The 13,585-nt window shown below is 48.8% G+C and overlaps 1 protein-coding gene across 2 annotated transcripts; it reads right to left on the reverse strand.

The window, feature by feature from the left end:
* Positions 1–4,671: 4,671 nt before the first annotated feature.
* On the reverse strand, positions 4,672–13,317 carry EPGN (epithelial mitogen). 2 transcript variants are annotated; one of them, XM_071555312.1, is made up of 5 exons: positions 13,127–13,317; positions 12,536–12,622; positions 7,453–7,573; positions 6,603–6,755; positions 4,672–6,285 (listed from the first exon to the last, which is right to left on the reverse strand). In XM_071555312.1, the coding sequence occupies exons 1-5, from the start codon at positions 13,161–13,163 to the stop codon at positions 6,231–6,233; spliced, it is 453 nt and encodes a 150-aa protein (XP_071411413.1). In that variant the 5' UTR covers positions 13,164–13,317; the 3' UTR covers positions 4,672–6,230. The 2 variants fall into 2 exon arrangements, with proteins under 2 accessions (XP_071411413.1, XP_071411412.1); XM_071555311.1 differs by having other exon boundaries at positions 12,536–12,646.
* Between the last annotated feature and the right edge of the window lie 268 nt (positions 13,318–13,585).

Raw genomic sequence — 13,585 nt, forward strand, 5'->3', positions numbered from 1 at the left:
CAATGCAGCCCTGGCACCCACTAATGCAGCTTCCTGGAACAGCGCTTAGGGCCCACCCGCCGCTGCGGGACTCCACACAACGCCGTTCATCACGGGATTTGCCAGAACAATGGGACACAAACAGCCTGACGCACTGAAGTGATGTCAAACCATTAGCTCTGCCCGACTTACTCAAACGCTATTGCAAAGCTCGGCCCCGTCCTCTCGTGTCTCAACCCTGGCCGTGCTCTTCGCCAGAGGGGGCTGTAGAGAAGCATCTCTGCTCGACAGCCGAGGGCATGGAGGAGAGAGCAAGGGGGCTGCATTCCCTGGGCCCCTCAGCCAAAAACAACCGGGAAAAAAGAGCAAACAGAGGCATCTCTGCACGAACCGTGAGCACGGAGGAGAGAGCAAGGGGGCTGCATTCCCTGGGCTCCCACAATCAAAAAAAAAAAGCAAAAAAAAAAAAGCAAAGAGCATTAGAAATTTCATGGAGTTACAAAGCCCTAAGACGGCCATCCCTGGATCTCAGTGTGGCCCCTCGGCCTGTGAAGCTGCAAGTAATGGCACATCAATGTGCACTCAGCAACAGATGCTCCAACAGCTGGGCTGGCAGGAGCAATCAGAGCCGGGGCACTCAGCTCTGGGCCCACAGCCCTGCCCTGCCTAGGATGCCTCCCCATGCTGGGCACCTCAGGCTGGCTCTCCATCAGCCTCATTCCCATCAGCCAAGTCAGTGCTGCGTTTTGGTCAGTCCTGGCCAGCAGACACAACTTCTGATTTGAATATCAGGAATTCAAAGGACAGCAAACTCTATTTTGCTTATTAAAGGACAAAATACTGTTAAAACTAAAAGCCACTGGGGAATCTCTACAAGGAAACTTGCTTGGCAGTATCACCAGATAAATTCAACATGAAGGTTTTCATTAAAAAATAGCTTTTAAGTGACCCAATGTTAGACCTGGACAATGATGAAATCTGGCCCTTGGATACTTCCGACCTTTTATGACTTAGAAAACTGAGCCCAGAGCTAAGGTCCATTTTACAGGTGGCCCTAATTCCACAACAGGACATAATCCCCCCGAACTTTCAGATGGAAAACACTGCCAGAAGTGCTATGCAAGGCATGCCTCAGTTTCCAAGTTCAGCTCATCCCAAACTGCTCCACAGAATAAGCATTTTAAACCATTTTAACCCTCATTTGTCCGTGACATTGTGTGTCACAGACGAATTCCATGTTTACAAAAATGAAATGAGAATTGTAATTTGACTGGAACAACCTCTCATTCAGAGAGGCCCACACAGGCCCTGGGCTTACACAGCAAGTCAAACCCCACTCTCAGCCAAACCAGCCTGTGCCCCAAGTGCCAGTGCCAACAGCCACAGGAGAGACAGCTGTTCCAGCTGTGCAGCCTCGAGCCCAGGGGCCCAGAGGAGAGACAGCTGTTCCAGCTGTGCAGCCACAAGCCCAGGGGCCCAGAGGAGAGACAGCTGTTCCAGCTGTGCAGCCTCGAGCCCAGGGGCCCAGAGGAGAGACAGCTGTTCCAGCTGTGCAGCCACAAGCCCAGGGCAGAGCTCCCTGCAGCAGCCTGTGAACATTTCCCTCTGGTGCTGTGACACCTCTGCCCTCACAGAACCTGCTCTCAGCCCAGCCAATTCAGCGAGAGTAGGAGCAGCCCCACGTCGAGTCACAGGCCAAGATTTTATTGCTGTCATGATAATGAATGACTACTTACACTGTGTTTTAATGAGTCCCTGCATTCTTCTGTTTGTTTGTTTGTTAACTGGGTCGTACGGGAGGAGTGCCAGGCGGTTCCCCGGATTTGCAGTACAACAGGGACCTCTGCAGGCATTTCCCTGCCCAGAGCAAGGAGCGGGACAGGCAGGAGCAGCCACAAGTCCCTTGGGTGCCACCTTGCTGTCTGTCATCAGGCTTGCACTTTACCGACTCTGACCTGTCTTTCCCCTCTCAACACTGCTGCTGTTGCTGATCTACTGGAGCACCATTTCTTACAAGAACTCACAGAAGGATGGTTGGAAAAGCTTGATGCCCCCCCTTCATGTGAGTTTAATGCCTCCCTGTCTTACTTCTCCACAGCACATGATTCCCAAAGCACTGTTTGCTTTCTAGAGATGGTCTAAAGACAAATCCATTAAGGACTGAGAGCTGCAAGGGGTCACAGAAGCTTTCTGAACTTAATTAAGTCAATTATTTTGCCAAATTTCCTTCTCCTGCGGGATGCTTTGAAAGCTACAGTATATTTCGTGGACCAGAAATTAAACTAAACATCTAATAAGTGTAAAGAATTACAAAGCTCTAAAACTTTGCTGACAGCGATATGATTTTGGGGGGCTTGATTTTGTTTTGTTTGATTTTTGGTTTGGGCTTTTTTTTTTTCCTTTGCATGAAGTTGAGAGTCACCAGCAAGTAACCAGTTTCACAGGGAGTTCTTAGCACACAAGGCAGGACTTACACTCAGGCCACGTGAGAGGCAGCCTTGTGCTGGCTGCAGCAACACAAACCAGATCTGTGCTTTTACTGTAAGTGGGATGGACCAGAAACCCTGCTGTGTCACCATCAAAACATACTCTGGGTTACTATGAATAAGGCACAATCTTCTCCAAGGGAGAACTACCTCCTACCTACCTGCCTCAGCAGAGGCCCAAGCCCTTCTCCAGGAGCCCCTGGCACTGGCTGCAGTGGCTGGTGCAGCCCCAGTGCTGGCACTGCTGTGCCCCACAGTGTGCCCTGGCAGCAAGCACAGTCCGTAACAGTCTGGGAACAGCCCTTGCTGGCAGCAGGAACTGTAGGCCACCCACAGGCTGGAGCAGGAAATGGGTGCTGAGCTGAGGGAGGTGTCCCAGTCACAGCCCAGCACACCTGCACGGGGCTGCAGATGCCAGGGAAGCAGTTGGAGGGCTGGGTGGCTCCAGGGCAACTCAGCTGGAGAGGCACTGCAGGAAAAGCCAGTGTGGATCCACCAGCCAGGAGCACGCACGGGGCCAGCGCTCTGTGCCCTGCAAAGCCTCATCCTGCTCTTTGATGTCTCTGGCTCGGCCCTGCTGAGCTGGTGCCCCTCACAGCTGCCCTAGGCCAGCCTAAAGGCCACCCAAACACAGGGGCTCCTCCTGAAATGAGTTTCTGGCACGTGCAGCTAGAATGGGAAGGAGAAGTTTACAACTCTGTTAATTATGCCATTAGAGAAGGACTCTGAGCCTGATAAATGAGCCAGGAAAGATGATCCCGATCCTTTGACAGGCCAGTTCTGCAGGAAATTCAGCACTGTAAGCAGCCAACACACCAGACCAGGCTGGCAGCATCTGTCACTTATCAAGGCAGGGCTCAGCAGGGCTGGCTCCACGAAGTGATCTGAGGCAAGGCAGACTTCCTGAGCCAGGGCACTGCACCAACTGCACAGTGAATCAGCCACGCAGGGATGCCTCAGACACAGCACCCAAGTGCTGAGGAACCCAGCACTGGGAGCCTTGACACCAGCTGGAAAAAGAAAACTAAACACAGCAAAGACCTCCTTTTGCTTGCTTGCTTTCTTGCTTTCTTCCTTCCTTCCTCTAATCTTTGTCTTTATTCTCATTCTGCCCTGATAAAAAGTCTTATTTTTCATGTCACAGGCTCATCTCATGTTTCACTCTCCAGCTTTTCTTCCATGAGCAGAAAAATGTCAGCAAACTCACACTAGCAGTCCTTCCAAAGCTGCCTTGGGCCAGAAAGCCATCTAGAAAACCATATTTCACTATGTAGTCTCCTGCTAAATTGTGGCCTCGAAGTAAACCTTCCTTTTCAGTTATATTTACCCAGACATGAAAAAGCCCTAAGTCCATGTGTGTTTCTGTGGGTACAGAATGTCTCATGCAATGCATAAATACTGTTGAAGAAGCACTTGTGCATCCTGCAAGGCACCTGCTTGGCCACTGGTACATTAAGGGTATAAAAAACACCAATAAGAGGACATGCAAATAGCTAAAACCAAACAAAATCCATCTGTCTCCAAGAGCTTTCTTCAGGCAAGGTGAAGTCCAGCTGTACAAATTCCTGCCCTTAGAACTTCTTTACCAACTGCAGTACCCCCTGAGCAAGCTGTGTGTCTGCTCCAAGACAGAGTCTCTACGATGGAGAAGGGTTGGCCCTTGGAGGTGAATCCAACACGGGCAATGTACACACAGGAAGAGACAACTCACTGCTCTGAGGGACATTCACCCATGGGAAAAACACTGAGGCTTTTCATCCTTTGGATACTTGGCTGTAAAACTTTCTCTGAGATCAATGATAAGGATCTGTCACCTGTGTTCTCCTGGTAACATGCATGTTTTCAACAGGTATTTCCACGTGGGAGGGGTGAAGGGTGTTTGTGTGTGCCTGAGTGTGGATGCACAGACTGTAATTCACACCTAACTGTCCCCTCACTACACACATGTGACACAGGACACACCGGGGCCACTGCTGAAAGCTGAGCTGAAACTGTGAGGAGCACAAGTTGTCTGGCAGTGGATACCTATAAAAGGTCAGAAAAACAGAAAGGAGCAAACAATGCAGAGATCTGAGGATTTATCTTGAGATGAAGAAGACAAAAAGGCTGAGTTGGAAAACGCTGATGTTGCTATGCAGAGGAAAGGACTGGTCTCCATCCAGCACATGCCTTTTGCTGCCTCTGATACATGGCATTCCAAACAGTGTGTGATGTGCTGTTTTATTTGTTAGTATCAGACAGCCAGGATGGCTCAGCTACTGACCAGGCCCCACATGTGAAGCCCCCTGAACTCCAGAGCAGTCGAGTGCCACAGGCACCTCTACCTTTTCAAACCCCACCTTTCATTCACATTTCACCATTGTCACCACAGTCTCACAAATACAGTTTTTTCAACAACCAACATGGCTCCTGCTGTGAAAATTAACTCACATAACAAAGAAACTGAGCTCAGCGGGCACCTGAATCTGGGAGCTGATCCTACCCCACATCATCTGCCTTTCTCTGGTAGATGGCTGAGCACAGCAGATGAGTCTACACCTACAGCAGCTGAAATGAAAACTTCTGAGAGCCACCTCCAGTCCTCATCAGCACTGACAAACACTCCAGCTGTCACTGAAAAGTCCCAGTTAGTGCCACCATCTTCAGAACCAATTTTCTTCCCTTTTCCTTGAACAAAATCTTTGTACCTTTACAATTCTTTGTGGACAAGATGATGAGAGCCAAGCATCCGACATGTAACCTGTTTGTCCAGGGTGGAACCAAATCCCTACAATAATTTCTTTCTTATTGGAGTGGTCACATTGTGCCCATAGTGTGAGAATGGAATAAGGAGAGTCTATTTCCTGGGAAAGGCTGTACTGAAGTTTAATAAAAAAATTCCAGCTCCTCTAGTAATTGAAGTCTTGTGCAGAAATCAGGGTGCAGCAAGGTAATGCTCTGCCTGAAGTTCCATGGATCTGAGGAGCTGCTGGGTGGTGTTTGGGATGAGGAGGGTTCTTTTCCATGAGCACACTCCATAATCCATTTTGAGAATGATGTCTGGTTCTGCTGCTTATGGAAACAACAAGAGCATGCCATGCCCACAGGTGTCATGATCCAATCTTCCAGGAATTGCTTACTCTCTAGTCCTAAGTTCAGGGAACCTTTTGAGAACCAGCCATTTTCCTCAGTCCAAAGCATTTTGGGTTTGTCCTTTATGGCACCAGAAGCCTGTACATGGCCCATTGCACAGAAGGAAACTGCTGAGTTGGAAGAGGGATGTTAATCCACACACACAGCCAGCAGACACTGAAATCAGAACCCAAACACTTTCTGGTCAGTGCCTGATGTCCAGAATATAGATCCTCTGTGAGAGAGGTGATACTTTTCCTCCAGAGGAGAAAAAAGAAACAAAACAAAACAAAACACACAAAAGACCAAAGCAGAACACTGTTCTAGGGCTTGAAATGACTGAAAACAGCTAAAACCAGGCAGGTCCTGCCCTTGGCAAACACGGAGCACAGGAGAGTGTCAGGAGGCCTGCAGTGCCCTCAGCTGTTTGGACCTGAGTGTGAGCCACCTTTACTGAGGAGAGGAGGTCTGTCTGTCTTCAACACCAAGTGGAGCCTGTCGGTTCTGCAGGGGTTCCTTCACACACTGCTCTGTCTCTCCCTCGAGTCCATCTCCTCAGCGAGGCTGGGCACCCGTTGGATGGCGCAGGGGCCCCTCCCAGCAGAGCTTCCCCTCCTTTGCAGGCAAGCTGGTGAGTGTGCCAGTGCCAGAGCTTCACAGTGTCGTCTCACCCACGCAGACTTTGTAGGGGGATTTCAATTTCCTGCATCTAGAACGGACACCATGGTGTGATTTTTATCAGACAAACCTCAAACACAGCAGGCTGAACAGAACCAAAGCCTGATCACCTAACTCCTTTAGGCAGCCCAGATGAACCCCCTGTTTCAGACCACCATGCTGTTGACCCGCTGGCAGAAGGGAAAGCAGAGGTTTGGAGTGTTAGTTCCTTTAAATCACACCACAGAGGAGCAACAGGCAAGAACACACTCCCAGAGCCCTCCAATTCAGATGTTTGCCATAAACCAATTCAATTAATCGATCAGTTAATTCAGATTAATGCAATCAGAAGGTTCCAGGGTCCCATACCTCTTTCTTACGTAGCAGTAGATGATGGCAAGAATTCCACTGGTCAGTATTCCTACACCAATTCCCACAGCTATGTAGCGCTCGTAAGAATTATGTGCATAGGAATTCAGTGTTAAATGCTCACACCTCTCTCCATTATAACCTGCAAGGCACCTACAAAACAAATTCACACCATGCAAAAGTTATTCAGAACTCAGAATGCTTTCTATTTCAGACACATGTGATAGTTTTCAACAGTTCAGGAGAAGTCTACACGCAGATGGACTGACCCTGGTGCTCAGTCAGAACCTCTGCCCTCCAAGACTACCAGTTGCCCCAGTTTATCTTAGTTTAAAGCCAGCTCAGGTACTGCAGTTGCAGCAGCAACGCAGTCTAAGCATCCCCTCATGGCACAGGGTGTGCACTAAGAGCACTGTGCTCTGATGATCCTTACCTGCTGCAATGTCTCCAAAGGCCAAAGCTGCCCAGTGTGGATCCTCCAGAATTTTAAGGACACCAAGGTCCTGATTGGTGTGCAGGCACTTGTGGAATAAGGGAAGACCCTGTCCCCTTCATCTGTGAAAATCTACTTATTCCTCTACTACTTACTGCAGCACGGCTGTGATTTGAGATGGCACCGTGGCAGTGACCCACAAAGCTGTGAATTCCCCTCTCTTCCTTGGTTTTACACTAGCACAGCACTACAGCCTCGTTAGCAGTCCTGAACCACCACAGCACTCAGGTCTGTGTCACATCTGGAGCTGGCCAGTACCTGACTGGCACTAGGCAGCTGCATTAGTGCCATGCAGCAGATAAAGACAGAACACAGGGCTGGTTTTGAAGGAGGACAGTAAAAAGCAGCATTCTTTACTTGCATATGGGTTTCCTCAGCTCGCTGTGGAAGGCGCAGAGCCCGTTGATGCAATAGCTGTGGTGCTCCTCCAGGCAGCTCTGCATGAGCTTCAGCAGCTTGGGCTGCTCTGTGTAATCCACTGTGAAACACAAGAGAGCCATGTTATGTTTAGCACAAAAAGTCACTTGAATATACTTCCACAACTGAAGCAGAACAGACACAGTGTGCAGCAAACACTTAATACATGGATTTACTGTGCTCTGTCTTGTGAGCAGATTCAATCAGCACGAAACAGAACAAGCTTCTGAGACATTCCAGCATGGCTTTGAGAAAGCACAACTGTAAATAAATTACTTGCTCTTGAGAAACGTGTACAAAAATAATTATGGGACATTCATCCAGGGTAACATCAGCATTATCCAACCTGCAATCCAAACAGAAAAATCATCCTGGGAATAGCAGGGGTTTAGGACACATGAAGAGCACTGTGTCATTCTCCGTATCCTCCCCAGTTTGAACTCAAATTAAGAGTTATTTCATTTTTAGTTTTCCTGATGCCAACTAGTGCATCTCTAGCACTCCTGCCTGCCAGCTCTGCAGCCACCAGGGAGGGTGTATGGTGAGACTGCTCCCTCCCTTCTCCACATTGTAAGGTTAGCAGAGTGTCCAGTGACACCAGTGGGCTCCCCAGGCTGTCTGGATGGTCTTCCCATGCAACAGCTCACTCCATGGCTACCAGGCTTCCCAACTTAAACAAAATTCTAAGCACCCAGGTCAGCAAGCACAGTTCCTGCACAGGACATGCTACCTTATTGCCAGCCTGGTGGCTCCAGTAGGAATGAAGAAGCCACAGGAGCAGGGGTGTGGCAGGTGGAGGGAAAGCTCCAAGGTTGACCCTCACTGCAAGCATCTGTTCCAACCGGTCTCTGTCCCCAGTTACAGGAACCACTGGTGGGGTGGGGTGGGGTGTCCCAGCAATGCCTGACTGTTTCAGGGGACTGCTCCAGTGGTGGCTGAAGGTGATTTCCTCGCTGGGAGCATGTCAACACCAGCTTTCAGTTATGAGCACAAGAAAAACAACATCATGCAGGAAGGTGACAAGGGCTGCTCGGAGTGACTCAACAGTCGCACAGCGAGCAGAACCCTTCCTTGCTGAGTAAGTGCTGAATCAAGGTCTGGAGACACTGCACTCACAGAACCACTGCCATGGACAGAATCCTCAAGCAATTCCATGGGCAACTCACGATCCCACCACACATTTTTCAGGAGTAACACCACTGACCCCCTAAACTCCCCATCAAATTCCAACTGGAGCCATTTCATGGCAGGAATCTCCCCTGTGTGCTCTACTAAGCTGTTTTTTAATTCCTCCTTCTGCAGCTTTATCACAGAGATGACAAGTGATGGCAAACAGCTGCTCTAGCTGGAGCACCTCACAACTTCAGCTGTGAATGATGTGGTTTGGACACCCAAAAGGCATGATGTTATCACTGATACTCAGATCAAACACGACTACTTTGAGAACAGTGCCCTCTCAAACCCGACAGACTCATCAGATTTCATGCTTAACAACAGACTTAGGGAGAGCAAGCAACAATTCAAGGCTGCTTGACAAATGCCCTGTTGGTTTACTGCACTTCCTCAGGAAAAGCTAGAGGTGGAAGATACATGTCTTGGCTTAGAATAAACTTCTAAGGCCTGAGAAAAGGGCATCTTATCCATTTTTGTAATGAGGAAAAGCCACAGGTTTCTCTTCATGCTGTGGATGGAACAAGTTGGTCTGGCTCTGGTATCCAGCTCTGGCTCTTTCCTGGCTGCCTCCAAGAATGTCGCTGACAACCTCCAGGGACAGACTGAGAGCACAGTCAGCACAGGACCAGGCCTTGGAGGGACAGACTTCGGGAAGAAGCTACGAAAGGACAGATGTCAGGAAGAAAAGACAGAGCTTGTGACCAGGGATGGATGGCACTACTGTCTACACGAGAGGACTGTACACTGCTCTCTGAGGGGGAAAGCACACAGGAAAACAAGCACAGCTGCAGGGCTGGGCAGGCCAAGGAGATGCAGGATGCAGAGGATCTGCAAAAGCCCATTTTCAATTAGGCCTTATGTACCTGCAGACCAAAGCTCTGCAGGGAAGATTTTCTGGAAACAGGCAATGGCACATTCACACTTTCCCCAGCACTCACCTCAAACCCTTGGGCACCAACTCTTTTAAGTCACCATTTCAGCACAAAGTGCACTAGGAAATCACTAAAAATAACCAGCAACTGGAGTCTTTAACCTGCATTTCCTGCTGCACTACTACTCCTCTGCTAGGCCCTGAGATGATGCCTATGGCACAGGTTTAATATTCCACTTCTATCTCTGCCACATGGGAAAAAAAAAAACCAAAAGAAACGTGAGGAAGGTACAAATCCACACTCCAGAGGCATAGAATCCCCAGCCACCTCCAGCTTGTACCGGGTGCATCCCACGTGCTGCAATCCCTCCTCGCTCAGCCCGGCGCTGCCGAGAGGTGGCACCTTCCCCATACCAAGGTCTGCAGGAAGCCGGCTTGGTGCAGGGCCGGGAACCTCCTCCCTGGGCGCTGCTGTCACCAGAGAGAACCGCGGTTGGGTCAGCCTGCCCAGAGCGCTGAGACAAACCAACACACTCCCCCGTCGCTGTCGGGAGGAAGCGCTCGGGCCGTTGTGGGTTGCAGGATCAGATATTAAGTCTACACACAAAAATTGCTAATTATTTTGACGTTGCACAAGTACAAATTGGCTCTGAAAGAATGAGCCTTGGAAACAAAAAAATGCTTTTCTAACCCGCCCCAGAGCATTATGTTAATTCCTATCACACTGCCCACCCAGATACTAAACCAGCTGGTGAACAAACACGTCCATGTGCCCTTCATGTCACGTGAGGAGAGCGAAACATGCAGGGTAAGCACTTGACAGCTGCCTGCAACTGAGTCATTCCAACAGATACACCTGGCAAGAGCTGACACGAAATCAGGGCTACAGGCACTTGGGAGCCTGGGCTTGCCAGAACTCACAGACTGGCAACAAGGAGTCAGCCAGCAAGCCCACGGCAGCCCAGCCCTCGAGTATGGAGTGCTGGGAGGAACGGGAGAGTCCGACAGGGGACGGAGGGAGGGAAGGGCTGAGCCACAGGTTCAGAGCCTCTGTGTGGGAAGAAAAAGCTGACAGCAATGAAGGGATCCCACTTTTCCCTCGGTGAAACCAAGCCCTTCCCTACTGCTGGCTGTCCATTTTGCTATGAAGGCTCTGCTTCAGCCCCATCAGTGTCACAAGTTCTTTATTCCTGCTGTATCAGTTCCCAGCTCCTCTCCATCACCTCTCCTCCCACAGCTGACCACTGATCCCAACAGTCCCTGTCCCCAGCAGGTGACAAGTAAAGTCTATGTCACATAAAATAAGGAAATAGGACATGATCTTATAAATAGGAGGCAGAGGGATTGAGCAGAAATGAGTGATTTTCCACAAACTGCACCTCAGTCTCCAGAGGACTTGAATCCCACAAGAAGCTGCCAGTTCCTCCAGTGGATACTGAGCCAGGTATTCATTTTTTTAGAATCCACTATTGCTGAACCTTGGTGATAAATCTTACTATAAATTTACAGTGCAGAGGAATAAGAGCTACCAGGAAACTTCAGAGAGATTCAGCCAGGTTCCCTGATGGCATTTCTTTCCAATCTTCTTTCTGGAAATGCTGTTTCCTAACTTTTCAATGGCTTTGTAAAGGTCCACAGGGACATACTTTTAACTCCCCATGTAAATGTGGCTTTTAATTTGTTTGTGCCTCTGAGTGGAGCACTCTCCAAGGGAAAGGCTGGTATCCAGTTGGCTGCCACAGCCCCAGCAGGTATAAAGGTTCACAGGGCAACTCAGACATGGCTGTGACCCTGTAAATAACCCTCCTTTTTGTTAGAACACGACTCATCACTCCTGCTTTCTAGAAACACCACAAACAGAGCACTCAACGAGCCACAACATAGTTCCACTTCATTATCCTCCTGCTTGCTGCACGCAGCTCTGCAAGAACCATGTCACACACAGACACACTAGACCAGACCACAGTGCTGAGCTGATAAACCAGAGTGCTGCGGTGAAAAATCAACATCTTCTTGACTTCACATGCATATGTGTGTGTATACACATTTTACATATATATATATGAAACCCACATACATGGGATGTGTATGGATGAATGTGTATATAACACTGTACCACTATGACAGATCAGAAACTAAAACAAAGCAGTTTGTCTTGTTATGGGAAAAACAAAAATCTCATGGATCTACTAGAAAAGCTTGAACGACATCCTGCAATGACAAAATTAACAGCAGGTAGTTTATATGCATATTTATGTGCTTTCTGAAGTGCAAAGACATTACTGAGTATCACAGTTAGAACCCTTTCCTCCCTTACTGACCTGCCAAGCCCTCAGTCCCAGATGGCACAGCCCTCCCAAAGCCATGACATCACCAGCACCTCAGGTGCCATCGGGAATGCAGCTGGCAGGACAGACAGAGCTCTGCTCTCACAGGTGGGCAGGGAGAGAGCTCGAGTTCACATTGCAGTCAGAAAAGAGAAAGGAAGAAGGGAGAGAGCCAGCACTCTGAGGAGGGCTGTGGAAGCCTCGGCAGCCAAGAGGAAAACTGCAACAAAGAAAGAAACCACTGACAGTCATGAGTGGCATCGCTGCAAGTTGTGCTTGTTCGTTCTCACCTCTGGGCATCAGGGTGCACACTGAAGACAGACAGAAACCAGGCACCAGGGAAAAGTAACAGGAACTGCCATCAGAAATGCAGGTCATCTATCCTAGTTAGCCTTGTCTTCTTCAAGTTACAGCTGACTTGGGTTAAATGCTGGTCACCACTGAGCCTTCCCCAGCTGAGTGGCAGCTCTGACCACGGAGAGGGTTCAAAGGCTCCACAAAAAAGCAGCTCCTCTCATAAATAAAACACATAAATCCAAGTGCCCAAGTGACAGGGGCATCACAGCAGCCAACACCATATATTTTGGTGGGGGGTTGGGGTTTGGTTTTTTTCTAATTGACATATTTACAAACAGAACAAAAAGAGCAATACCTTCAGTGTTGTTTTTTGTCCAATTATTCCATAAGTCTGTGCTGAGGGATGAAGTAATAGCTGACTCTTCACTCAGTGCCCCCATTGCTGTGTAATGCAAATAGATGCTTACTGGAACAGAAAAGCTCAGTATATCTATTCAAGGTTCATTTCACCCAGAAAGCTCTTCATACCACATGCACTTGATACAACCCCCATACAAGGCAGCAATATAATAGCAATTCATTTAAAACATTCTTGCCTCAAATTTCCCTGTGCCACAGCATAATTATGACTGTGGAAAAACAAAGGACAGTTTGCAAATTTCCCAAACACAAATCCACCCTGTTCTCCATTCTATTACCTCACACAATTTACAACACGGGTATGTGTAACATACTACAATCTTACACCTATTACTAGTCTAAGCAGCTTCTTTTCCAAGAATTCTAAATTACACCCTATCACTTAAAGTTTCATCCAGCTTTCAAAAAGTGGTTGTGCTTTGCAATGTCTCTGCACACTTCCCACCCCACTGCTTATTTCAGAAGCCAACTACTGTTCAACAAAGCCCTGGATCTTACGACATGGCACAGCCTCCCCCAGACCCACCTTTCAGCAAAATATAGATTAGCATTCCAAATGCCATGGCAGGCAGCTGCTTTAGCACCTTCCCAGCTCTTCCTTCCCGTGGCACGCTTGCTGTGCTTACCTGTGCTCCCGTGTTGTCTCTGGCTCTTATACGCCAGGAAGCGTCACCTCCTGCTCTCACCAATCAGGGCAGGGTGCACCTGGCAGCAACCTCACCCCCCAGGGCAACCACACATTTATTTAGGAAACTGCTATTATCTAGCAATGGCATCAGGTTTTCTTTTGAAACCCTGGTTTCCTGTTACCTGTGGGCATAATCGTGCAGGCAAAGGTACAGTTTTAGAGCGACACCCAGAACCTGGCAGAGCAGAGGAACAAAAAGCAGCACAACAGAGGTGAGCAAAATGAAAAATGTGTTGTGAGAATGTGGGGCTGCCTTCCCTTTGCAGTGCAGGTCTCCTGTTACTGCCAGGAGGGTAT

The sequence above is a fragment of the Pithys albifrons genome, chromosome 5 (assembly GCF_047495875.1).
Source record: "Pithys albifrons albifrons isolate INPA30051 chromosome 5, PitAlb_v1, whole genome shotgun sequence".
NCBI classification, from domain to species: Eukaryota; Metazoa; Chordata; class Aves; order Passeriformes; family Thamnophilidae; genus Pithys; species Pithys albifrons.